Source organism: Meleagris gallopavo, chromosome 12 (assembly GCF_905368555.1).
Source record: "Meleagris gallopavo chromosome 12, MGAL_WU_HG_1.1, whole genome shotgun sequence".
NCBI classification, from domain to species: domain Eukaryota; kingdom Metazoa; phylum Chordata; class Aves; order Galliformes; family Phasianidae; genus Meleagris; species Meleagris gallopavo.
In genome coordinates, this window is record NC_139415.1 from 10,494,881 (window position 1) to 10,522,602 (window position 27,722).

General features: G+C 42.1%; 2 protein-coding genes across 6 annotated transcripts in view; one reads left to right on the plus strand and one right to left on the minus strand.

Annotated features, from left to right (window-relative positions):
- Positions 1–13,765, minus strand: part of FSD2 (fibronectin type III and SPRY domain containing 2) — a 29,298-nt gene extending 15,533 nt beyond the window's left edge. The window contains exons 1-9 of one of the 5 annotated variants that reach the window (XM_010717451.4): positions 10,311–10,849; positions 7,869–8,647; positions 7,693–7,788; positions 6,499–6,732; positions 5,077–5,099; positions 3,969–4,090; positions 2,748–2,903; positions 1,565–1,699; positions 636–789 (exon numbers count right to left, since the gene is read on the minus strand). In XM_010717451.4, coding sequence (XP_010715753.2) covers positions 636–789; positions 1,565–1,699; positions 2,748–2,903; positions 3,969–4,090; positions 5,077–5,099; positions 6,499–6,732; positions 7,693–7,788; positions 7,869–8,606 — 1,658 coding nt within the window. In that variant the 5' untranslated portion in view covers positions 8,607–8,647; positions 10,311–10,849. Of the gene's footprint in view, positions 1–635; positions 790–1,564; positions 1,700–2,747; positions 2,904–3,968; positions 4,091–5,076; positions 5,100–6,498; positions 6,733–7,692; positions 7,789–7,868; positions 8,648–10,310; positions 10,850–13,639 lie in introns of those variants that run through there. The other 4 variants (XM_085234061.1, XM_010717450.4, XM_010717449.4 and 1 more) reach the window with 4 other exon arrangements.
- On the plus strand, positions 13,071–25,399 carry WHAMM (WASP homolog associated with actin, golgi membranes and microtubules). The gene is made up of 10 exons (XM_085234053.1): positions 13,071–13,798; positions 15,224–15,397; positions 16,705–16,855; positions 17,263–17,432; positions 18,243–18,408; positions 19,179–19,366; positions 20,785–20,871; positions 20,956–21,051; positions 21,415–21,877; positions 24,110–25,399. The coding sequence occupies exons 1-10, from the start codon at positions 13,262–13,264 to the stop codon at positions 24,394–24,396; spliced, it is 2,319 nt and encodes a 772-aa protein (XP_085090179.1). The 5' UTR covers positions 13,071–13,261; the 3' UTR covers positions 24,397–25,399.
- Positions 25,400–27,722: the final 2,323 nt, after the last annotated feature.

Consider the following 27,722-nt stretch of genomic DNA (forward strand, 5'->3'; position numbering starts at 1 on the left):
GTACCGTAACTTGAATTTTCAGATTTCAAACTTCATATGCAAAGATATTTTTGCAGCTCTGAAATGGGAAATGTCTTCAAACTGTTTCCAGCAGAGAATGAAAGTGAAAAAATGCCACAGGATGTTCATGGATAGTGTGCAAACACGAAGGTCAAATTATTTTAAATAATCTGTTAGAAATATTCACATAATTATCACTTAAAACTGCATCAAATTATTTAAATTTAATTTAAATTTTCCTTATTAAAATCTGATGGATGAATTGCCAAATCCAGCTTGATTTTCAGGGAGGGAGATGGTATCTGATTGTCGTTGTAACATTGTGCCTGATGTTACTGTTACTGACAATGTCAAGGCTAGTTCCTAATCACATCTGAGTTTTTCTACTCCTACCCCAAGTAAATCCAGTCTTATGCTACTAAAATGCTTATTGTGAAATTCATTTCTTCAGCCCAATATTGTCCTCTGTTCCCCAGAAGTTGTTCTGCATAGCCTTAGACTTGTACTTTTTTAAATAAATTGCCTTTGGCTTTTGACCAAAGGGCCATGGATCCTTTCTTAGTGCTACCTGAAGCCGCATGACTTGAAATGGTTTCATCACTACAGGTTGTGGACTTAGTAGAACAGTGACTCACTCAGTAATAGCGTCGCCATTTTCTTTATCTGTCAGCTTGGACAACTCGACCGTGTAGGAATCAACAGGATTAACGTCTCTAGATTCCCAGCATACGAGTGCTGCATTTTCACAGCTTCGTGTCTTTTTACTCTTAATGATAGGTGGTGAAGGAGCTAAAAAAAAGGGGGGGGGGGAGACCGATTTAAGCAATTGCTTCTAGATATTTGTAAATAGAGCAATATATAGTCAAAGACATCTACCTCCCCAAAGGACAATAAACAGCAGGCATGGTGATTAATAGTACTATTCAAAAACTTCATTTGGACTGTAAAGTTTCCAAAACAATTAGAGAATGAACAATGGCAGAGATGGATTATGTATCCTTTCTCTCACTGTTTTGACCTTAGCTATAAAGGTGCATTTCTTCTCTGCTCTGAGATGTCAAGGATTTCTGGAATGAATGCTTAAAAGTCTCACTTTGACTCACTCAATTTGATGTCAGAATTTTACAAAAGAGAACTGGAATCTATTTCTTTTTTACCAGTACAAGAGTTACTGAAGACAAGCCATACTAATCAAAATGTGCTTGACTAAACTGCAGTTACAAAGGACAGCATAGCAAGTGACCTCACAAAATACCTACAGAGCAATAAAAGGATGGCTGGCATCCATCTGGAAGAATTGTGAGACTTAAGCCCTATTCTCAGGTCTCCTAGAAGTTTAGGCTTAAATAAGTTATTCTGTCTCTGTGCTTCTGTTCCTTACATTCTAAGAAAAGGGCAATTGGCCTGATAGGCTCTCCAAATAAAAGTAAGAAACTCCCCAGTATTCAGAAAACTTGCACCAGAGGAAATGAAGCATCCAGAAAGCATTACTGGCATAAAATCCAGAGGCTACTGTGAATTCCACTATGAAGACTACACAGTCACATGAACAAAATAAGTTTACCTGTTACATAAACAGCTCTTTCACTTGGTGGACTGATGCCTGAAGCATTTAAAGCACTGACCCAAAACTCATATTGTGTATTCGGCAACAGATTAGAAATGGTGCAGTATGTTTCTTTGACTTTTAGCATATTCTCTGAAATGGAAACAACAAAGTATTTAAAGTGTCTTTACACAGTTACAAACCTTCCCCCAAAGCCTCCTAAAATAATGCAGTTGTGGCTTATTTTGTTCTGAGTTCAAGAGCCTCCTATTCTCCCTACCCTTTGATTAGGCTGCTTCACCATGCCTTCAGAAATCAGATAATGCTTCAGTCTCTATAGGAGCAACATCATTCCAAAAAAAAAAAAAAGAAAGAAAGAAAGAAAGAAAGAAAGAAAGAAAAAAAGAAAGAAAGAAAGAAGAAGGAAAATCACCTACCTGTCATTGATTTTTTTTTTTTTGAAAAAAATTCCTGTGCATTCCCACACTGGGGATGCCATCTGGTCAGCTCCTTCCAGCTGAAGCAATTTCAATACTCATTTGTCATTCTTTGCTTTATGAAATTTGAACAGGTTCTGCTTCTCTTTTTGAACTGTTTGGCACTCTATGGAGTTCTCTAGCTGGAGTTGTTGTTGGTGTTTTCAGTAAAAGGTTCTGAAACATTATTATTAGCAAGTGTAGTTTTATCATAAATCCAGGTGATTTTTGGACGCTCCGATGGTTCTTTTTTGGTTGTGTGGATGATGGGGAGTTACAACCTATTATTAGCATTGAGATAAACTGTAAAATGACTGTGGGGATTTAAGCAGGCATGCCGGTAATATGATGATTTGCTTTCTAAAAATACAGTGCTCTGCTGTTGATGTGGTGCATGTGTGTTTAAATGCAGTTCCTGCCCCCCAGTGCTTTTGTTGAGACCTGGCACTATCCTCTGCCCCCTTCCCGTTCCTGTTATCCCAGCTGCTCCCCTAGACCTGTCTTTGCTTCTGTGATGGGTCCTGCTGCAGCTGACAGCATGGCAGACCTAGCAGCAGAAGAGTGACAAAGCCAGAAGCTAGAGATATGGTGGCACATATGTTGGTAGCAGAGAGAGTAGCTGTAGAAGGTGCACTGGTTGCCATAGCAAAATCAAGGAGCACTTTGGAACCAGTTGTTTTGTCAGCAGGGACTGAGCTGTCCCCTTGTTTCTCAGTTTCCTTTACCTGCTTGTTCATCACTGTGCCTCTCATTGCTCACTGGTTTATAGCACAGCTGGTAGCACTCCACAGTGTCATCTGAGAAGAGACCCCAGCAAACTCTCAGTGAGGTGCCAGTTGCTGCATTGGGAGCCTGGGGATTGATCACAGGGGCACAAGGAGCTGCAGAGTGGAAAAATGGGTTATTTTTTTGAAAATATAAGAAGCATGCTCTGTTATTCACTGGTAAACACTTCTCCCACAAAAGACTAAACACAAAGTCTGGGCTCTGACTAAAGTCATATTCCTCTCGCATTGAGAAAAGTTAGGAGCTGATCTGTTAAATGTTTGGAGATGACGATCAGGACTCTGGTGTATGAACTTAAGTCTTGCTTAAAATCAAAACAACAAAATAACATAAACCTCAGCCCATTCCTCTGTAGACTTCCTCTCCTCTGCCTCTGAAAGCTGCTTTTCTCCAGTCAACTAATAGAGCCCTGCAGGAGTGACATTCCAACAGGCATTGCACCACTGTGGACTAGCCCTGCTGCAGAGGATCCTGTGAAGGAAAGATGAAGGAAAGATCCAACACAGGGTCAAGCAGCACAAGCGAACTGGTGGCAAATGCTACTTTATTTTAAAAAGAAAACAACAACAAAACACCACAGCATATGCACAGAAAAAAAATGTATTATCTGACTATACTATATGCAATGTGCCAGAAATGGTTTACTCCCTCACATTTTCTTTTTTTTTTTTTTAATCATTAGGAATTTGTTTGGTTTTTGCTCTGATTGCTGTGGATGACAGGAAAAATATCTGCCAAGTAGCAGAGGAGCAAGCCACAGTCACATGAAAGCTGGGCAGGTTGTTTAATACAGCCTGTGCCCCCCTCTACTTTTTTCAAGCAATTACAAAGAAAGACAATTTATCACCAAACTCAGCATGTCTGATCCTTGAAAAGAAGGGGCAAGTCTCTGTGAGATTTCTAGGAAATCACCCAGCAATGAGCAAGAAAGACTAAACTTGAAAGTTCTGGTAATTTTATACTGAAAACAAATGGAAAAAAAAATTCAATAATAGTTTCCTGAATCTCTGAACATACAGGCAAACAAAAAATATCTAGAGGGTAAGTTAGAGAGAAGCTAACTCTGCCTTTCCTTTAAAAGAGGTAATGGGTTCCTGTTTAATGCATACACTTAATTAAATGTAAATAGGTCTAAAATAATGATTAGATAGGAAGAATACCTGGAATAGTATTTATGGAGTTCATTAGTTTTTCAACTTCTGAGAAATCTATGGCACGCTCTTCAAAGTCTGGATGTGTTGAAAGCTTTAAATTCACTTCTTTCTTTAAGAATTCTTCCAATCTATAATAATAAGAAAAATGTTTAATTGGAAGTGTCACAGTGCTGGAGATATCATTCTATGTTAATCTATTGTCAAGAAGAAAACTGCAAACTCTAAAATAGCAGCTATTTCCTTAGGACAGTGTTTCCACAATAGCACAAAACTCAGCCTCCCCATGCTCTTTGCTTGGATACATGTGGCCACACATCAGATCATTCTCCAAAATGCCAAATACAAATAGCTGGATGCAGATGGGACTGAAGGACCACACTTTGTCTGCTCCACTCAGGCAGTGAGATGGCTGTGGCACACTGCTACTGAGGTGAGTGAGATTTCCCCAAGCAACCCTCAGTGGGAAGCAAGCCATTAGCTCCACAATTTTCATACTGATATTTAGAATTCATGACTCTCTTACTAATTCTGGACTTTACAGCTGTAGGCAATGTAATTCTGAAACAGAAGAGTATCTTTTTCTGTGTGTTTTCATCATGGATGACAGTCAATTTTTTTTTTTACAAAATGATTTAGCATGCCTTAAAATTTCTTCCAGCTGCTGTAACAGCTTTCATGGTCTGTCTTGAGCACCCACAGCTTGACTTCCTACCCCGCTTTATTAATGCATAAATAAGCTTGTTGCTAATCTAGTTAGGGACAACAGTTTTAGGCAGATTTGTTCCAGAACATTTCTTTCAAGATCTTTAGAAGTCCTATTCTTCAGTCACTGAAATCTATTCCTTATGACTAAGCTGAAAACAGTGATTTATTCATGCTCTAACTCTCCTTTTAGTTTTTTTGAAATTAGCTCAAAACAAGTTTTGGATGTTGAACTTCTTAGAGCAGTTTCTCTTGCTGCGTTTTGAACAAGAAATACAAAGGTTTCAATGGGTCTACTAGCTCAGGTGAAATCTGTGTGCCTGAATGGAGTCCAGAACATGCAATCTGTCTCCAAAAATAGATCCAATTAGCAGGAAGAAATGTGACACAAAATTCCAGACTGTGATACTACCTGTCAACCATGGTTACTGCTTCCTGTAGAAAAAAAGAGAGTTTGCGTTAAAGACAGAAAAGATACATTTTTTGCATAAGGCCAAAGCAGACTACCTTGTGCTGGTGACCCGTGCTGTATGAACTTGTTCCAAATGCAGCTTTTAGAATAAGCTAGTGGGCTCTCATTCAGCCCTAAGAGTAAAGCCTTGTGTAATAGCCCATTCAAGTGGATCATAGGTCAATTTATGATAGCATGCAACATTAAGCACTTACCAGCATCTACCCATTTAGACTCTAGACTCTTTCCTTCCTCAAGTGTCCAAAGTCCCAACAGATCCTTTACAAACAGAAGCCAACGATGTTGGCAAAAATAACTGTGAAAGGATCTGCAGTGAAGGGAATCTAAGTTCCTACCATAATTTTACCACCCAGGAGCCATACTGTAAACAGTCCGTGAGAACCAGAGCCAGCACTGGTCTGCAGTCAGTGGGTCAGAGAGTGGCCATTTCTCTTGAAGACAGACATTTGGTAACTGGAGAGACCTAAGCTACTGAGAGCTCAAGAGCAAAAGCTATTCATTGAGACGAGCCTCAGACCCACCCCTAAAAGATTAGAATAATGGTTCTTGTGGCCAATGTAAAACTATGAGTTAAGGAGAAAATAAGGTTATTGCCAGAGATGCAGAAGGAAAAGTCAGCTCATGAAAAGAGCTCAACTGGTTGGACTGACACAGCAAAGTTGTTCCATTTGAACAGATGGGAGATATTGGAGAGGTGTTTTGTTTGCTGTCCAGTTCAGAACTTACTGTAGTTGTACTGTAGTTGTACAAATGCTCCCCCTCAGCCGAGTCACAAGGCAGCTCAGTTTAGAGCAATCACTAATCAGCAGTGAAAATTCTCATATTTTTTTTTCAAATTATTATTCTACCCTAAGAAAAACAGTTCTCAACACCTTCTCAACAGTGGGATTCATCCATCATTTTGCAGGAGCCCATAATTTATTTAGTTTGGAGCCTCCTCTTCTGCTGAACTGTTCAACAAAATGAGCAGAAAAAGAAACATCTTCCAAAGTGAATGCATCAGCCTGTCTGCTGTGATCCTGGTGTACAGCAAGGAAGCTGAGCCTGAACAAGGCAGTGAAGACTGGTAAGCATTTCCAGAGTTCCCTGAGGTAAACTTTTTAGAGAGGTATCTTTTCTCTAAACCCCACCAAGATTCATAAATTATTGAGTAATTGTCAAGTGACAAATATCTACCCCTGCAGCTGTATTTTGGATCCATTGTGTTGCCCCACTAATGCCAAACACCTGGAGCAGCAACAGCACATGAACCTGGCACCCCAAATTCTCTCTAGCAAATAAGTTGCTTGGGGACTTCCCAGCTGGAAACTACCAAGCAGCAAAAAGCATTTAGAAGAGGTCTTGCCAGTCAAAGATCTTTACCTTCATAAAAGCGACTTTGTCATTTTCCTGGTAAAGCTTGTGGGTTGTATCCATCAGCTCCTTGCATGTGTCAAGATGTTCCCCACAACTGACCAGCTGCTCATACAGTGCTTCCAGCTTCTGCCTCTTCTCTTCCCCCAGTGCTTCCAATTGTTCTTCATATTTCTGAGCAAGCACTTGCACTGCATCATTGTAATGAACCTCAAAGTTCTGCTCCTGCCTCCCAAAATTCTCCTGCAAGACATTTGGGGTTTGGTTGTTTTATGTCAGAGCTGAACCGTAACTCAGCCAGAGAAAAGTCTTTCTTGGGCCTGCCTTAAAATCTCCTTGCCAGGGATGCAATGCCAGTAAACAGAAGATGTTACTTGACTAAGTTGCATTTTTACTAATCGTTCATCCCCGCTGAAGCAAAAGAGAGTCTTAGGTTTGGTTCCAGACATCAAGATCATCAGAACTGTCTCCGACCTAAAACCAGGAAGCTCTGCTTGGGAAATATCCTAGCCATAATCTCTGAAGTATTTCCACCTACACAGCCAAGCATATCCTTTCACTAGAGAAACCATGGCAACCCAGTTGGATCCCTGGATTTGCTCTGGGGGAGCTGAGCAGTTAATGCTAGTATCCTCTCTCACTGCTGGAGAAACCATTAGGAAGGAAGATGTAAGTAGCCAACAAGGCTCTATTGCCAGCAGCTGCCCACTGCTCAGGCACCGATGTTCTTCAGTGCCACATACAGCTAAGAAAACACAATAGGTGCTTTGAGTTACCAATTCCATCTGACTCAAAGCCAGCTGGGTCCCCTCCCCCAGCGCCAAGTTGACATCAGCCCTGCAGGAGCACAAACGCTGAAGTGCTGCATCCTGATGCAACTGGCCCAAAGGCTTCTGTAAAAGGGGTGTAAGCACAAATGGTACACTGCAGATGGGTTTGTTAGATCACAGTCTTTGGCCACTTAAAATCAAGTTAAGCTGACTGGGAATGGCTTTATTTCTGAATGTTTTAATGTGTTTTTACTAGCCTATCTAAAAAAAGAAATGATTGGGATGAATTTTCCTGTGTACTCAGTCCAGGCAAACCCCAAGATAACTCTGTGCTCAGTTACTGTAATTACTTATGCCATTAACAACATGTTGTGACTGTCAAAACAGTTCCAATCCCAGTACCAAAGTGTTAACTCAAGGAGAAATGCCTTACCTCTACAGTAATGAAGATCTCTTCCAAGTGACTGGCAAAGTTTTCCACCTGAGCAATCTGCTCTTCCAATTTGCACATGTTTTTATGAATCTCCTCCTACCAGAAAAACCCAGCATGAATCTCAGTATGTCCAAACTCTCTTTGGAGGCACAACAGTGCACTTACTCAATTCTTACCTTTTCACTTTCCACTGCACTGGATAATTGAGCCACTTCATGATCCTTGTGCTCACCGAACAGTTTGTCAAAAGCTCGGATTGGTATCTTGCAAGTACAGCAAAAAACATCTGCCGTTTCTTCCTCCTCACTGACAGCCTGGCTGCTCCGCTCATCCGACACGCCACTGCTGCTAAGCCCCTCTCTGGACCATATGTGGCTGTCAGCTTCATCCTCTGCTCTGGCTTTGCTCTGATCTTCATCTTGAGAAACTTCATCAGGAAGTTCCTGGTGCTTTGTGCTTTGACTTTGATCTTTCACTGGAGAGCTGCTTTTTGATCCATTATATGCAGAGTCTTGCAATCCCGATTTTTGTGTGTGAGCAGGTAGCCATTTGCTGCCCACTGTCTCCAGATGTCCTCCAAGAAGCTCAAGCTCTTTTTCTCTGTCCTCATCAAGCCCATACATCTTGGCCAGCTCTGCAACCTCCTTTTCCAAGTCATACCCAGCTTCTTGTGAGTTCTGACATTTTTCGCTACTCAATGCAGATTCCCTTCTGGTATTTCTCAGAAATCTGCTTCCTTGACCAGATGGTTCTTCAGGAAAGATATCAAACCTCTCATTTGATCCATAGAGATCCATGTGATAAAATATCAAGCCTTCAGTTTCACTAGAATTTGGGACTGGTGGAGAAGCTGAATGACCAGGAAATTGGTCACTATTTTCATACTCTCTTGCACTGACAGATCTGGATGACATTGGTATCCTCTGTGAGGCCTTTGAGATGATGAGTCTCAGACCTGTAGAAGGAAAGAAAAATAATAGCTATATGCTTAGATATCAAGCATGATATGTTCTTAAAAATGTAGAAAGGAATATGTTTGGCTGAGGAAAGCTCTGGGCCCAGAGGTAGTCATGGGAAAGGCTAAAGCTTCATTTCCTAATGAGATACTTGGCTTTTCTCACCTCTGTGCAAAGTACAGCAGAGAGCAGTCTTTGGTGTGTATTTTGTATTTTCTGAGTGACTCATCTGTGACCTGACATCTAAATTCCAAACTGTGGAGTAGTCCCATCTTCAGCTCTACACTGGGATGTCCTTCAAGTGCATTTAGTGGTGTTCTGTGCAATTGGAGATCGACTGATCTGAGGTCTGTTCACCCTTCAGCTGCTGCCAAGCACTGTTTCTGAACTGTCATTCAGGCATTCTGTAGGATGCCCTCTCTTGTGACCACTGATGCCCCATAAAACGTTAGCTAATGACCTGAAAACTCCTGTTCTAGATTTTTCAGGTTGTCTTTCTTGAAATTGAAACTTGATGTTTCCTTTAGCTTTGTTCTCACTTCAGTTCTCCTGTCCTTTCCATAGAACAGGGATAAATACCACCCTTTGGGGATTCCCAGGTGTTGTGAAAATATATTTTTTAAGGTAAAGGAAGTTTGCAGAAAAAGATCCATGATGATCCCCATGATAAATCATACAGGGTCCAGGAAGCAAGGCACACCCTTGAACTGAGAGAAGCCTGATCTGACCTGGAGCTTGCACGCTTCATCCATTCTGTGCAATGTGGGAGATGTGAAAAAAACGTATGGATGTGAAATGCAAAGCTGTATGATAAAGCAGATGCATGTGGGACAACATTAAAGGTGCAAAAGCAATCTTAATGCTGACTCCCCGGGCCCACTCCTTCTCACCATCCTAATAATAACAACAAATGAAATAATGCTGGTACAGGGAGACCACCAGGTGCTCTGTCAGAGCTGCAACATCTCCCCAGCACTCCACTACTCAGCAAAATCATGGCTGCAAAACTACTCAGCTTTGTTTTTTGAGCAACTGACTACTACAATCAGCAAAGTTCATGGAGATATTTCAGCCAAATATTAATGAATCTATAGTTACATCTAGTCTAATTCAGTGAAACAGACAAAACCTTGGAAACCATTTTCTCACAGAAACAAACAAAAAAACCCCCCAAAAGCTAAAAGTTCAGTCACTCATCAGGATTTCAGGAGCTTCTACAGGAGCTTTCACATAAGCTTCACTTTCAAACTACTTTTAACAGTTCTCATAGTTACAAGTACTTGCAAACACCTCAAATTTGTTTCATCAATATTTTACTAATATTCCTGAGGATTACTTTGCTATCAATGTCAACAAATTCAGTGACTTATTAGAAAGCTACTTATTGAACAGGTGAAAAATGCTAAGAAATTTCCCACTCTCCAGTTGGATATCAATGACTGAAAACAGTCCAGCCCCCTAGGTATCTAAGAAAGTATACACAGAAGTTCAGTGTTTTCTTCTGGCACTGCAGAAATGAATGTAGATTCTAGAGCTAGCAATTTCTTACTACAGGCAAAAAACACGGACGTTATGCAGAAATACTATTATTTATGCTACAGCTGATAAAATAAATCATGCAAATTCTAACATATGGAACAGAGAAAAGGTTTTGAAACATACCAGCAAACGTTGTCTGGCTCCCACAAAGACTTTTTTCCCCATGATTATAACAATAAGGTTTGCTTTGCAAGCTGCAACTAACTAAAAAAGTGAACAAGTATTTTTCCTACCAAAATAAAATTAAATTATATAAATTAAAATGAGCGTAATTAAGCTTGTCTGGAACCCTGCTGCCTAAATAAGATTTTCAGATGATATGTTTGCTCAGTTTACAGACGCAGATACAATTACAGTGAAGAATGTTTAAGTCCGTGACCATCAATAATAAAAAAAAAAAGTAAAGAATGTTACTACCTAAAAACTTGCCTTCTATCTTAAGACGTCATAAATTCTTCTGATAGCTCAGATGACATCAAACTTCACATTTATTTCCCATAGTAAAAATTAATTCACACAAAAGCTATTCCCTGCCACTTTCCTATGACTGCAGTTGGAAGACTTATTGCGGTAACTCTAGACTGCCTCTTTCCTCAGATAGGGAGATGCCAGCAATGAGCAATGGCACAAATATAGATGTGCCCCAGCTGTCCTTGAGCAGCATGCTACTTGAGTGTCACCAGGACGAATGCCATCCACCGAGAAAAGGCTCTGACGGTTCTGTGTGATTCCTGGAGCCAGAGTACTTGGAACATTTATATAGACCCCCCGCTAAAGCCAGAGCATACGCTCAGTTTTTGAGCTAATATTAACAAACCCAGCAGAGTACAGTCATTGGCTCTAGACATGATTTCCAAGGCTGTAGTTCTAGGCACATTATCTTGTGTTGCACGCACAAAATGTGCATTCTTCACAAACAAATTCAAATAAATATACAGATGCATACAGTGGAACAGTTAAACTGAAATGTCTGTGTTGTTCTTTGCAAAAGTTTTATGGCAAAATCTGTCTGTATATCAAATTACTAGAAACGTTGCTAGTGATTTGATTTGGAATCAAGATTGGATTCTAGAAAAGATATCTAGGAAAACTTAAAAACCACCAGAATTTAGGGAAAAAAAATGCATGACATGCACTTATACATATACACCGTCCCCACTCTATGTGCATATGCTGGGCCTTTGGAAAGCTATTTATAGTGAAGAAAGTGGCTAATGGCCAAGCCAGGGGAGGGTTTTCACAGAAACATAACCCTTCGGTCTGTGCTCAGCAGTGGATCACCTGATAAAAAACAGGCATATGTTACTGCTGAAGATTGTGTTTACAGTGATTACTTGAGCTCTATGTACCCACTCAGACCCACAGAACTTTCAGTTGTCCAGAATACATGACGTTCTGCTTGTAAACTTGCTAGTGAGCTAACCTTGCTGGCAGGAGATGTTGAAGTATGTTTGAGGACATTGCAGTGTTCACTTCTTGAGCTCAAAAGACAGTGTGATGGGAAATGTCTGTTGCATCTTAACAGAGCTCTGCTGCTTCCTCCATTCCAATTACACTTGGTGTCATTTCCTCAAATTTTTAGCAGTACAACTGTTGGCTGTTTCAGTAAGGAATTACAAGTTAATTACCCATGTAGTCATAATCTCATTACTGCTGATAGTGTCTCCATCATCTGCAAGATCAGAGCAGAAATGTTTTCACATAAATGATGCAGCCTTTGCAGGAATGTTAACATTTATGCTGTCAGACAGATTTTATTAATTTTTCAGATGGGAGCTTATTTATGTTTCTTTGTTGTTAATCTACAATATCTCACAGGCTTTCATCTATTGAAAAATTAGTAGTGTCAGCTTTACTTCCAAAGACCAGAACACGATGTTTTGTTTACTGTAAATTAAATTCAGCCTTCATCACAAGCCTGGATGAGAGATATGTGTTGTGCAAAAAGCTGTGTCACTTCCCACTCTACTGTGAGGCCTGGAGGTCCTTTCATAGGGACTAATTGGAGAAGGCCAACGTATGCATTCAGGTTGGATATTAGGAAAAATTTCTTCTCAGGAGGAGCAGGAAGATATTGGCACAGGCTGCCCAGGGAGGGGTGGAGTCACCATCCCTGGAAGTGTTCAAGAACAGGGTGGATGTGGCACTGAGGGGTGTGGTGGGAAAGGGTTTATGGTTGGACCGGGTGCTCTTTTCCAATCTTAGTTATTGTATGCCACCCCCCTCCTGAAATCATTGAACTGCTGAGAAAAGATGGGATATTCAGAGGTCAGGTATTAGATGCCTAAAGAGCAATACTGTGTGGAAGATGACTCATTTCACACTCCTGTTTTTGGGGGCCATCTTTGTGACTGGATTTAGACACAACTCCAAAGCTGCCATGCTGGACAGAAGAAGGCAGCCTCTGGGCACCTCCATTTTGCATAGCAGGAAGGGAGCACGGAACTTTGTGGTGAAAAAGGGAACAACTCTGGAGAGGCAGGGAACGATAGCTTCCAGATAGCAATGATAGAACGATAGCTTCCAGATAGAATGATAGAATGATAGCAACCAGAGAGTTGCTGGCACACAGCTGCCTCCTCAGATCTGTGGCAGGAGCAGCTACAGCTGAGGTCCACAGCAGGATGGGAAGATGGCGGCGCAGGGAGGTGACCACAGCCTGAGGTACACACCATGATTCTGCTCTGAGGGAAGGCAGCAGGGCCGCCTCCTGCTCAGCTGACAGCATGGTGTGCTCTGCCCGCTGCTTTTTACAAAAAATAGTGATTTTTTTCTCTTTTGTTTTGCTTTCATTTTCCCTTTTTTTCTTTCTTTTTTTTTTTTTTTCTTTTTTTCTATTTTTAACCCCGCCCAGACCTCCACAGACACCTCGCGCACAACAACTCCTTCCCGTCCTTCCCGGTGCAGTGTTTATTTCCGTACCACAGCGCGAGGACCGGCCGGCCCCGCCCCCGATCGGCTCCAGCCAATGGGATCGCGCGTTCCGCCGCTCGGGCCCCGCCCCTCCGCCAGCTGTGTGCCGCTGCCTTAAGGCGGCCGAGTTTCGCTTCGTCCCGCTTGGGGCCGCCGCCATCATGGAGCCGCAGCCGGACAGCCTGGAGGGATGGGTGGCCGTGCGAGACACCGCCTTCGCCGAGCCCCAGCCGCCGCCGCGCCTCCGTTTCCTGGTGGGCTGGAACGAGGCGGAGGGCGCCTTCGCCGTCACCTGCCACTGTCGGGCCGAGGCGGCGGAGCGGGCCCCGCAGAGCTGGGCCGGCCTCTTCTCGGCTCCGGCCCTGCGCGGCGTCCACCGGCAGCTGGCAGCTGTCTGCCCGCGCCTGGAGCCCGCCTTGCCCGCGCTGCCGCCCGCGCCGTCCGGCTCTTCGGGCGGGCTCTGGGCCGTGCTGTTCCCCGGCGGCGCGGCGCCGGACGAGGCCGAGGTGGCGGAGCTGTGCCGGCAGCTGGAGCGTTACCTGGGCTGGGCGCTGGAGCTGTGCGGCGGCCGCGTGCTGCTGGACGTCCTCTTCGCCGCCGACCGCCGCCGCGACGACGAATACTTCGAGAGCCTGCACGAGTTCCGCGGGAAGGCCCTGCGCGGCCACCTGGCCCGGGCCAAGGAGGGCCTGCGGCGGGTACGGGCCCTGGGGCGGGGCTGGGGCCGGGCTGTGCTGCTGCGGGCCGGCCGGAGGTCCGCACCGTGGGCAGCCCGGGCTGAGCGCCTGCTGCTGAGCGGTGGAACGCCCTTACTGCTTCAGAACGATGCTCTGTAGAAAGGCAGCTGTAGTTTGCAGGGCGTTCTCGTACGGTGTTACTATGTGTAATTGTGTAAAAGCAAGGATTTTATCCAGACAAACCCAAACATTCAAGAAACCCAATCAAAAGCAAAAATCCCTCTGCCTGCAAAAAGCAAATTCTGATAAGTGATTTTCTTGTGAGAAAGTGAACTGTTGTTTCGACGAGGGGGCAGGGGTAGTCTTTTACACTGCTCCAGGTGGACCTAGGAGTGATTGAGGGGCTTCAGATCTCAAGGGCTTATCAGAAATGCTGTGGTTCCATCCTGCTGTTCTGCCACAGAGCTTCCCTGGGGAAATTCCTCTGCAGCTGGGACCTTTGTCCTCCTGTTGGACTCAGCTGGCAGGAGGAAGAGTGATGATTTAATTCCAGTGCTTCTCAGTTGCAACACAACCAAGCCAGCATTTCTAGATGCTTTTTCTCACTTTGTTCCTTCCCTTAAGGAGCCACAGACCAAGCAGTGTCTTTTCAGGGAGATCTGTGGTCCACAGCTGCCTTGCTGTGTCTTGCTGTGTAGGGTGTCTGGTAGCTGCTGTCAAAGAAAAATCTTGGAAGTTTTTATTTTAATCAGTAAACAAAAGCAATTAAGGGAAGCTTTGCTTTGTGTTTTGTCAGTGGAGCAACTAGAGACATCAAAGGGGGACTGATGTGTCAGAAGGAGAGTAGCTCATTGTGTGAGTTACAGGTTATAAAATCTTCTGTCACTAGGACCGTGATCTGAGTAAACTATTAGAAATTGTGCAGATGACAATGGGATTTAACTGTGGGTTGTATCAGAAGTAGAGTTTTTATTTTTAAGTCTCAGTCTGTTTTTTCTAAGCCTGAAGTCAGAAATCTAGGGTCAGACACTCATTTCTTATTAGTTGGTATATAGTAATTGTAGAAGAGACGCAAGAGTTTGAGAATACCTTCCTTGCCCTTTCAGTATGCAGAATTCCCCTTTACCACTTGTGTTTATAAAAAGAAGTGACTAAGTCACCTGCACACAACTACTAGGATTTCTGCTGTAGGAGGCCCCGGGCATGATGGTCTGGGCCTGGGCAAGAGTCCTTGCAATCTCCTAATGCAATACAGAGCAATCAGTGCCCATCAGCATGGTGTTAATAGTATTTCATGCTGAGGTGGCTGCTGGCTGTCTGGAGTGCTGGGAAGCTGTGCCTGTTTCACCTGGTGATAAATAGCAGGTGCCTTTCACCACAGCCCATCAGCAGCCAACACGCACAGACGTAAAGCAGCCAAGCCTGATTTACCTTTTATTCCACTAGGTTCTTCAGCAGCACAAAAACGCTGACACAATGGTGGCTTTGATGAAGGTTTATGAGGAAGAAGATGAAGCTTATCAGGATTTGGTTACCATGGCAACACAGTTCTACCAGTACTTGCTGCAGCCCTTCCGAGACATGCGGGAACTGGCGACACTGTGCAAACTAGAAATCCTGGTAGGTTCTGTCTTTATGAAGTTTACAGGTTACATAGTGAGAGTGAGGTATCACTTCATACTCCCTAGTTTTGCTTTCACCTGCTTTTCTTTTTCTCTCCTGTGAAGCCATCAAATATGACTGAGAAGTGTAGAGTTGGGGCAGAACTGCTCTCATAGGATCTGAGTCTGTGGTATTGATTTGAATGGAACTGCAGCTCTTCTCCACCAGTGTCCCCCTTCCTTCCATTTTGAAGGCTTAATAGGAAAACATCCCTAAGCTCTGCCTGTCTGCTTTATTTTCCACTGAGCTGCGTTTGCAGAGACTTAAGTAGCTTTCATTATGCCACCTTCAGTGGGAGCAGTTTGTGACAATGAGAATGCCATTCTGCCCAGTGCTGATGCACATTAGCTCAGCTCTGGAAGTAAAACAAAAGGTAGAGAAGACCTGACCAAGAAAACAAACATATATTGGTGCCACTCCTTTTAGGAGTACAAGCTCGAATTTGTCATTTTTTTTCATTTTCTTTTGTGTGCACCTTAAACTGGAAGCACACAGTGCAAGTTATGTTGTCCCTGGGAAAGTGGGCTGTCTACTACTTGATTTTTCAGATTAGAGTGAGCTGTTAGTGTTCCAGAAAGGAGCTGAACCATACTAAGTTTAGGTTAAGGAAAGTTTTTTAGGAGCTCAAAGTCTGAACTCTGAAGGTAAAATATGCAGTATGCCGTACTAAAAAAGTAAAATGAAAATCTGGAAGATGAAGCACAAAGTTTGCTACTGTATAATTCAGAAGGATACGCAGGCTCATTTGAAATCTGGATGCTTTTCAAAGAGAAAAAAGCTGAATACTAGTCCTGTACATGCGTACTTTCTGTGGATTTGAAAAAATTCGCTTATGTTTCTTTTCTATATCTCTATGTGAAAGAACTGCCGAGCTAGAGAATCTGACAGGGTGATGTGCTGTCAACACGTGAGGGAAAAATAGAAGTGAACATAGCACATAGAAGAGTGTATTTGTGTTACTTTTAGTAACACTTAAAAGCACCTCATTGGTCATTATTTTTAAGATCTTATTTCTTAAACGCTTTCTAAAGCTAAACTGATCCAAAGTGAATGTTTCAAGGTCATGATTAAGGTACAAAGTTTCAGAGTTAGCTCAGAATGAGGAATGATCATGCAGAGGTGTGAGGAGTGGTTCACTTTGTGGCAGGAGAGAATGCCATGCTTGCCATGTGCTGTGTCTTGCTAGGAACGTCTGTCAGTACAGCACAGTGCAAGATGCACCACTGCTGTAACCAGCTGATACTGAGAATTTTGTCTCTTTGTAGAAATCTTTACAGTATGATAACCTGGGACCTAAAAGAGTAGTAGCTTTGCAAAAAGATGCTGAAGAATGGACTAAGCGAGCTGAGAGTGCTGTGTGCTCCATTCAGGATATAACTGTGAAGTACTTCAAGGAAACTGTGAAGGCTCTGTCAGGTAATCAGAATGGTTTACACAAAAGGCTTTCTGAATACTTAGGATTTAGGATATTGAGAGCTCTTTTTAGTACCTTTGCTGCTCTCTCTTCAAACTCCAAGGTTAGGGTGACTGTCCAGCTCAAGAAACATTTAATTCACTTAAGATTTACATGTTTTAACCAATTTGATTTACAGCTTGCATTTTGCTTGCACCCAAATATCAGATCACTGTGTAACTGCTAAGACGTGTCAATGAAGTATTTTACTTATGTATAAAACAGTAAATTCAATCTTCTTTAATTTTAAAAGAGCTCTAGCATAGTTTGATAGCATCAGCATTTTTACTACTGCAGCTGTAGTATAAATGCACTCAGATTATCGGTTTTCTCCATTTCTCATCTCTTATTGCAATATTTTAATCTGCAGCAATGCACAAGCAGATGGAACAAGACCAGGAAAGATTTGGTAAAGCCACCTGGGCTTCAGCTTTGCCACGACTAGAAAACCTGAAATGTATGTTAGCTAAAGAGACCCTTCAGCATCTGAGGGCAAGAGAATTATGCCTGAAACAGAAGAGAGCTGCTATTCAGAAAAATGTAAGACTCTGCAAAGCCTCCTTTGCTGTCAGTGTTTTGTGAAAGGCTGATCAAAACCTATCAAGGGGGTCATGGAGAGACTTCCAATCTCTTTGTTGCAAAACGCCTACATTCAGTGCTATGTATTTTACAGGGTTGCAGAGCTGACCTAAATGTTTTTAAACACTAAAACTGATGACACAACAACCTGGTGTTCCTTCACATTTTGGGGAAGATAAATCAATTTTTAATTTAACAAACACAAAGCTTGAACTAGATGGTTTTCAGTGTGGTTTTAAGTTATGAGACAGTGCTGGTTTCCAGTTCTTAAAGTTGCTCCTGCACACATAGAGACACTTAGGAAAGGTTGAGATAAATGCCTATACAAGTATCATGTTAGCATTTTTGTTATTAACCTTTAAAGTTGTCGATTTTGGGCAGATAAGGAGCAGATATTATGTTCAGTAACATTACAAAATCAGAATATTTACTTAATATTCTGACTTACTCTGCTTCATGCTGTTTTACTGCTGCTAGGCGTATCTGACTTTTATTTTCCAAGAGCAGTGGTGTTATTTGTGCAGATCACAAAGTCTTTCCTAGTAGATTTAAGATCTTTAGACTAATGAGGCTGCTGCTTCCTTGGAGTTCTGCTCCAACCCATTTCTAATATTCTGTTATTTGCATACCAAAGCACTTTAGCAGCTTCTGGAACACGCCAGGTTCTGCAGGTATCAACTTCATAGATTGAAGTCTACATGCATGCATGCTTGTTTTCTGTATATGTTTTTTGTTATAAATGCTTTTTATTTTCTGCTTGGGGCTGTACAGATGGAGAACCTCAATGAACAAGAAGAGAATGTAACTGTAGCAGAGGAGCTAGAAATATATTATTATGAAACCCAATTGGAATTATATAATGTACAGCTTGATGTATTGAAACATGAAGAAATGCTGCTTATTGTACAGTTGGACACTTTGAGGAGACAGATTAAAGGTAAGAATAAAGAAATAATCAAGCATATATCTAGAACACAAGGGTGGTGACCTGCTCTTTGTATTTAAAATAATAATAATAATAATAATAATAATAATAATAAAATAGCAAATACTGCTCACATAGCTACAGGATATATGTATAGGAACTACGATATTGTGACCTACTGAAATATGTCCTGAAATTAATCACAAGTTTGTTATAATTTAACATGTAGAAATTGCAAAATATATCCTGTAATGACAAAAAAGTAATTATATCTGCTTATATATAGATGCTACTTGAGTGCTGCTTATATGCCTGTTTAAAAGTTTGTTCATAATATAAGATACCAAGTAAGGTATCTTTATTTTTATTTGTCCTTGATGAGTTCTCTGTTACCATGTATCCTGTGAAGTAAACATCGCTCCTGCTTGTTGCTTAATTAAGAGCTGGTAAATAATAAAGTGACTCGTTCAGAACAGCTGTCAGTTTTCCAGTAATACTCCAGTTGGTGAAGGTAGGAGTTAAAGCACAAAGAGACACTTGAGAGAGGAAGCTGAATAACAGCAAATGTTAACAGCATAAATCTGATCCTGCAAAACACCCCTGTGAGTAGCATGGCATGTTTGCGTAAAGCTTGAAAGGTCCAAGCTTAGCTCTGGAGCTTTACACTTTCTAATAACTAACTCACTGCCCTCAGTGGCTTTTAAAATGTCATTAGTTCTTTAAATGTTTAAATAACTGTGGCAATTTTTGGGTTTTTAAAAAAATACCAAATGCCTTTCTAGAGAAACAGGATGAAGTTGTTTACTATGATACATGTGAAAATCCTGAGGAGCTCAAGGTCATTGAACAGACAATGGAACACCATTACACTCACTTGTCAGAAATGACGGTGCTGAGGCAGAAGACTAAGCAGTTGGAGACAAAGCGTGGGACTGTCTGTGCGAGGAGAGCCTACCTCAGGAACAAAAAAGTAAATGCAGTCCTGGAGATGTGCAGTTTCTGTAGCTGATGTCATGAGTGTTGAGTCACGAGGGATGGACAGGAAACAAATAGGAAAGGTTTGGGTGGAGCATAGAAAATGATGTGCGATTCTGTGCCTCTAAAACAGGAAGAGGGGCAATGTGGTTTTAAGCCAACTTTATGCTCTGCTGTGTGGTACAAGTGCCTCTCAAATGTATTGAGAGCATAGACTTACATGGGAGAGAGGTGTAAGTCAGCTAAACTGACAGCCAGAGCTTTGCCCAGGCAGTCTTTTACAAAGCAACTGCAGCACAGGAGAAAACCTGGCCAGCTATGAAGGAAGCTGCAGTGACAGAGCAACCCACACAGTGATACCTTTGGAGGGAGAGGAAATTTAACTACTGCAGTTCTCTCTCCAGCCTCAGTTCTGTGCAAGGGCCGGTTTCTGTCTCCCCCCCTCCCTTTATTTTATTATCTGAAGCAGAATGCTAGGAAGACACAAGTGAGATCACAGTTTACTCTCGTGAACATTTCCAGTGGGCTGGGCTTATTTTACACCTGCACAGTTTCACTAAAGCAGAGAGCAGAGCTCAAGCTCAAATCTGTTTAGCCTCCTACTCCTAGCTAGGCTGGACAGAGTGGGAGTGACACTGAGGATGTTATGTGAATGATCATTGTCTCTTGCTTGCAACTGCTTCCTCTGCAGACACATTCTTTGCTTCTATTTTCATTCACTTAATTGCTGTCTATTGGTTTTGTAATATTAAAGCCAAATGCCAGATGATTTGCTTGCACAGTCTTATGGATTTATTCCCCCCTATAGATTGACAAATAGTGACTCCTGGAGAAAACACTGAAGCCTGCAGCTTCAGCTTTGTTACTAACGCAAAGTACTCCTGGTACGTTCATTGTGCTTCACATACATTTGGTTCCCTGGCCTTTGCACATAGGATCTATGGCAAATAAAATGGACAGAGGGAAAGTAGCCTTGTATTTTTTTTGCAGTGTGCTTCTCACTTCTTTCTTGCCTTCCTACCTCTGCCACAAGGTGAGGCTTGGGTAAACTTTCTTCAGAGCTTGTTGCTGCCTCTTTCTTGTTTTCTCCATTTCTTTCTTTTTTTAAAACTAAACATAAAACAGAAGCAACTTTTTGGATCTGGGTTATACTCCCTCTGTAGCATGAATAACTATCATTAGTTAGGATAAAAAACAAATCTAATTGGCTTTAGCCATGAAGGAGTCCCACAGATATCACCTTCACAGTGTCTCACATTTATCACTTGTTGAGTTCAGCCATCATTCACAGCACAGCCATGCACTTGGTACTGGTTGTTGTTAGGTAACTTGTGCACGGGGAGTTAATGGCACATGTGGCACACAGTGAATGTGAACTAACCAAGGTTTGTATGAATTTTGCTGTTCTACCAGGATCGTTGTGAAGCAAGCCATCGGCAGAGACTCCAGCAAGCAGAAGAGTGGAAAAAACGTTTTCAACAGCATCACAGCATACAAATAGTGAGTACTGAACAGCAGCCTTGAAGAATCAGGCAGCTGCTTGTTTTCACAAGCTAATGCTCTCTTACTTGTGTTTTAATGCAGAAAAGAGACAAGCAAAAAGAGGAGGAAAAAAAGAAAAAAGCTTGGATAAGTCAGGAACGTCAGAAAACACTGGAGAGACTGAAGACATTCAGGGAGGTAAGTAGTGTGAGTTACAGTTGTCCTATATGATATGAAAACATAACACAGATATCTTGAGCATGGTCCAAATCTGAGACTACCATTTGGATAGCCTGAAATAGGATTGTGTGTAATTGAGTAAAGAGAATGCAGCTGGCTAAGGGAATAGTTTCCAGGTGAGAGCCTGCTGCAAAGAACAGAAGAGGAAGTGGCTTTGAAAGAAAGACCTTTATATTCCTTTAAATATGTTTGGTGTTGAATTTTCATCTTGAGTGGGTGAGTGGTATAGGTTTGTGCTTTTCTGCTTTTTAGTCTCTTTGGGGATGTTGGTTTGGCTAGTCCTATGGAGATGTGACCTTCTGCTTATGATTTGTTTTTCAGAAGTGTCCAGCTCACGTTGTGTTGAAAACATCTCATCCAGAGCCTCTCAGTCTCAGATTGCCACGAAACACCACTCGGAAGGCTGCAGTAGTGTGCCCTCCTCCTCCTTCAAGACCAAGGCCAGCACCAGAGCAGCCAAAGAGCTTGCTGCTAGTAGAAGCACAAGTATCAGAAACTTCACACGAGAATACCCCAGCAGATATCCCTGTCCAAAGTTTTATTACTGCTGATGATTTGAAGCAAGAAAAGCACAGCGAGCAGTTGGTCTCTCCATCGCTACCTCCTCCACCACCTCCACCTCCTCCACCTGCTCCACCACTACCTCCTCCCTTACCTCTGCATTTAAAGACAAGACCAGCAATGGAGGACAAGCCACTTCCCCTGAGCTCTCATGATCCTTTAGAAAGCCCTGCAATGCACAAACAGGATGACTCATCCAGGAGGTCTATAAATAATTGTGTAGGTAAGTAGGCTCACGTTGACCGATGTTTTTCTTTCTTCTTTTCTGGTATTTTTCAATTCTCCCTCTGGTTCTAGACAGTAACAGCATGCAGTCTTTCTCAAGAAAAAAAACTAAATTTCTAAGAATTTCAAGAGATCAGCGTACAGTAACACAGTAACTCAGGATTCTAAATGAATAACTATGGTTGGTTGATCGGGTTTGATATGCTCAATAGAATCATGACTTCCAGAGTGTATGACTTCGTGTTTTTGGGGAAATGCTGTCTAGTTGAACATTCAGGTTGATATTTTAAAACATCTGTTGAAGATCCTGCTGGTGTAAGAGGTACAAAGGTGTCAGAAAGTCCAGGTAGGGGGAATTTATTCATGTTGTTCATATTGGTGGTAAGCAACCTTTATTACCAGAGTTATTTTTCCCACAATTTTACAACAGTTGAACAGAATGATTCATTTTGATGAGGATAAATCCGTGTCCAGTCAAAAGACCACTGTGGGTAGATACGTGGTTGTACTAAGGCTGCACTTCAGTGTTTATGACGTGTGTACTATAGACCTAGCAGCTGGGCTCCTTGCATTTCTAAGGTATGCACAGCCTGTGTCTGCTTACAATTTGCTTGGTTTCTAAATAAAGGATTCTTGAGAATATTCATGCAGAATTCAATCGGGATTTGAAAGGTAGATGGGTAACTTTGGCATATTTGCATTCCTAGGGCAAAAATTCTGCTCTGTTACCTCCTCTGCTTTGTTAGCAAGATCATGCAGGTGTAATTGAAGGCTGAACTCTGCAATTGAAGCACAGTCGTTTGAATGAGAATAGAGCTCAGCAGCCTCTGGAGGCTGCACTGGTTACATCCTGCTAACAGACTTATTTTTGTCTCTAAAGCAAGCATTTGGACTGTGTTGGGCAGATTGAACTAAGTTGGAAGGCAGCAATTTTTTTATTGCATTTTGTCACAGTAGAGCTAATGCTAAACTGAAGCAGGTCTTTATATAAAAATCATTCCTTTTCAGACTGTTCACAATACATTTAAGCAGCTTTTATATCCTCTCAGTTAAGAGGCAGACCACAGGCAGAAACTCTGAGTAAAGTTAAGCATTTTGAGTTCTTCCAAGGTGTGAGGAAGTACAAGCAGTTGGAAGGCTGAACACAGGCTAGCATGACAAACTACTGTGCATCCAGTGGATTAGTGTGCTGACTTCAGACTAAGAGGACTATGGGATTACTCTGCCACAGATACTCATGAAAGGCTTTGATTAATAACATGAGTTGTACACCAGAGTATTCAGATAGCTGCTGGAACAGCCTTGCTAGTAGCTTGCTTACTAAGAAGCGCTGCAAGACAACTTTGTGGGTCTTTGCTTGATCCTCTTCTACCATCTCTTGTCAGTCTCTGAAGATACCACAGGATTCAGCAGAATGTTGCATTTTCAATGTTCAATCAGCTAATACTGTGTGTGGCAAAAATCCTTGCTGTTGGGAGGTACAGGTGGTCCAGACCTGTGGCTATAGGACTAGACTGCTGTCCAGGGAAATTGCCTTTCCCATCTGACAATCTAAGAATCCAACGAGAGGACTACAATACAAATTGCACTGTGTAGCAATAGAGCCAGCAGGAGCTTTCTCACTGGGGTGTTCTTTATGGTCCGAAGTCCATAAACATAGCCTGAGATTTAAATCATGTAAAATGGGAATTATTTTCTTTAAGTCTACATAGAAAAGAGCTGTCTGCTTGCCTGCTTGAGCTGTGATCTGGCTCCCACTGACTTCAGTGGAGTAGTTTCAAACCCTTCTTCTCAAATCTTTTCATTTTTCTCTTGGCTGAGCAAAAATGCAATTGACAGTCTCAGCAGGCATCTGAGCAAGCTAGGAGTGGTAGATTGTTTCTAATATGGAATACAAGAGATTTCTTGGTTCAGTAAATTTTTTTTTTGAAAGGCCATAAAGTTATAATGAAAAAGAAGCATTCTCTTTCGTGTATAATTTCTTTGTTAGTGCTCAACCTTGTATAATGTTGTAGAGGCGTTGGTTTCTCAATTCAAGATACAAAGTTTAACTCTTCAGTGCCAGAGTTCTGCACTGTAGAAGCATTACAAGTCTGTACCAGAAGGGATTATTCTTCCTTCTGTCTCTAGCAGAGATGAAAGGAAGAACCCTGAACTCATGAGTAGGATTCTGTACTTGTAACCATGCTTGTCTTCCTACTTCTGTTAACGATAGATTTATCTGTTGCAGGTATGATGGATGAGGTGTTGGCTTCTCTAAAACGTGGAGAAGTTCATCTCCGCAAAGTGGAACAGCCAAATCCATATGCCTCTGTGAAAGACAACATTCTCTCTGCCATAAGGCAAGGAGTTAAACTACGAAAAGTGAATAGAGATACTGAGAAAGATGTCAGTAAAGACTCTACTAATGAGCTAGAAAGAAGCATTAAAGCAGTCATCCAGAGAATTAAGAAAGTGTCTGCTGATTCTGAAGAAGAGGAAAATAATGATCAGAATAATGGAGAATGGGACAACTAACCAATTTAGACTAGCAGACAATTGACTGGAACAGTATTGGTCTTGTTTTTGCACGTCATAGAAGAGTGCCTTTCAGAATGAAAGAACAGTGAGATTGTGTGTGTGCATGTGTTCTTGTGCATGTGTTAAAATGCACACGTTTGTAGATTAAAGGGTCCTGTTGATTTTTCTACAGAAGCTGCAAATTCTTATTTTTGCATGTAACGTCATACTCCATCATATACTTGCATTAACAGGTATTTCTGTCTCAATGCTATATAGCTTTCACCACATCTGAAGATAACTAAAATACTGGATATACTGGATTGAAACAAACATTATATTTAGGCTGTTACTCCACAGCAATGCTATCACAAAAACTTTCTGGTAGAGAAAAATGAAAGCAAAATGTATTTTGTTACATGGTAATAAAGGCAGTCTAGCAAACTTGGCAGTATTTGGTACATCATCTTCCTATGTGTATTGTCTAGACATTTCTCAGACACTTTGCTTGTCTAATACAATCTGCTCTCAGATAACTGCGCTGGATACTCCTCTGTAAGGTGTGCACTTATGAAGGAGTCAGACAGTGCTGACTGGAAAAGACTGCTATCAAGTTTGAGATAATCACTACTGTGGTAATTACTGAAAAGCTTACTTTTTAGTTGGAAGCTTGGAGTGTTTCTAGATAAAAAGTGTTTTTCCTGTATCTCAGTTTTACTCAAGTGGTGGCAGAGAGGAAAGCCAAAATGTTGTATAGAGTATTTTCTTGAATATAGCTCTGTACTACAGCGTTGTGTTTCTCCAGTGGCAACATCAGTATGTGTTTATAGCTCCTCTTGTGAGTTTAAATTACCTGATAAATAGTAGTTACTTGCATTGTGCCTGGACCTGGCTCCTTAAAAACTCAATTGCATTACATTTAAAGGCTGTTTCTACTTTGGGTAGATGGTGACAAAAATGTTTCAAAATTTCTTCTGGAATTTACACTGACCGTTAATAAAAACAGATCCAAACAGTTGAAGTGGATTCAGGGTACACTCACTTTAGGATTCTGCTGTGCTATCAGCTTTACTTACAGTACTCTGGGTTTGGTAGTAAGTGTCAACCATGCAGCAATTCACAGTAAGGATATATGTAAATCCATGTATTTTTTTTTCAAATATTTCTGAAATATGCAGATCAATAACATATTTGCAAATGGTTTTACTGAAGAGTAAGTTGATCAATTTAATCTGTATGGATGGAACAACTTGAGAGTCTGGACTGGGGGCTGGCTCTGGGGTGAGTAGTGCTGTAGGGTGCTGTATTGGTGCTGAGCTCTCAGGTTCTTTGCCATTAAAGCACCCCTTTCTTGGGCCAGTGAAGGAACAGCCTGCCCTTACTGTCCAGCTGCAGAATTTATTGAACAGAAATACAGCGCTCTTGCTTGAAAGGGTTCATAGCACCAGGAGCTGCTGTGTAGCGCAGTGGTGAGGGCTCAGTTCCTGCTAACTCCTATTGCTGTGCCTTGTGAGCTTTTAATGAGATGAGGGCAGGCCACGCAGCTGCTGCCAGTAATTTTAGGGAGACTTAACATAACTGTATTCAAAGACTGCTTGGGCTGACAGGGAGAGCTGTGCTCTGACAGCCCACCCTTTGATTGCAGCACCCAGCACACGCAAGCCTGCAGCAGTGGCTGGGGATGGCAGCACAGAGATGGATTTGTCAGCAGTTCTGTCACTGCACTGCTTTTCAGGATGGATGAGGCTCCTCTGTCATCAAGCCACAGCACACTCATGGCTGATGCACAGCTTAGGCTGTATCCTGTGTGCCTGTGCCCCTGCAACCCTGCCTGGCCTGAGGGCATAAGCAGTGCCTGCCAGCAGGCTGTAGTGTCACTTCTCCATTCCATAAATGAAAAGTTCAAGGCTTCAGCCCCTGGTGGATGGCTCTGATATGGCATGGATGTTGAACTTTGTTTCATTTCTCATCATTGCAAACAGAACAACTGCATGCTGCAGAACCATGCTTTCCTGTGCTGCTTTGTTAAGGCCAAGAAAGAAAAAAGCAACACCAAATTACTATTTCTACAAAAAATCAAAGCCTAACCTGGTCTTTACAGGGCTCATATAAGACTCCTCTGCTTTGCTCTCATGAGATGTGGATGCCCCATCACTGGAGGTGCTCAAGGCCAGGCTGGATGGGCAGTCTGAGGGCAGCCAGACCACAGCAGGGCTTGGGGGAGCGTTAAGGTCCCCACCAACCCAAGCCATTCTGTGATTCTATGACTATGACTCACTCACTGTCTGCTGCCCTGTCAGCCCCACCTGGATGAAGGTTATAATCCCATCACTGGGAACACTATTGGCCTCCCACTGGCCCTTGTGCCTCAGAAACCCCTTTGCCCACTTCCACTCCCTCCTTTTATACCTTAAAATAAGAAAATGCAAGTCTATGCCAGGACTCCTGGAGTAAGAGGAACAAAGCTGATGTGTATGAAGGCATTCATTACAACTAACAAAAAAGATGAGAAATGCTGCTTCTTTCAGTCCTTTTCAGAGAAGAGGTGGGTAGATAAACGTACAATCTTTTTGAGGAAAATAAGATTTGAGGTTACGCATACTACCAGGTGAAAAGCATTTTTAATTCCAAAACTTCCTGTTTGCATCAGAGAGAACAGCTGTGCACTGTGTGTCATAATAACACGATATTGTAGGAAAGAGGGACGCATCATTTCAATTAAATCCACAGTGATGATAAAAGGTGAATGGCAGTGAAGGTATCTTTTAATAAATGCTGCTGCACAGCCTGGCACTGGAAACAGCTCCCAACAATCCATAAGCAAATCCCTGGGGACAGCACACACTGGAAACTGCTCCAGAACATGGTGGGTTTTTTTCTTTTTTTTCTTTCTTTCTTTTTTTTTTTTTTTCTTTTTTCCCTTAGTAGAAAAGCATGCAATTTTCATTCTCAGCATGTCACAGTAAGCTGAAAGCGAGAAGCAGCAGAATTAAATCTGCTCAGGTAGCAGTGACATTAACAGCTCAGCTACTTGTGAAAATGCTGCATAAAACAAGCTGTCTATAGCAAGCCATTGCTCCAGAAGTAAGAAGGAGCTGCTAACTGCATCGAAAACATATTAAACCAAAATCTGCTCTTGTTCATTTTCATGAGAACCGCCCCCTTCTGCCCCAGCTCCTAGCCCGTTCTTGGGCTCCCTCGGGCCTCAAATCCTCCAGGTCTGTCTGCTGGACGTTGTTCAGTTTTCTGCCCTTGACCAGTGGCAATGGCACCTCCACAGGACCAGGGCTTGTTCAGCAGGGAGCAGAGGACAGGGCAGATGGCTGCAAGTGGGGGAGTGGGAG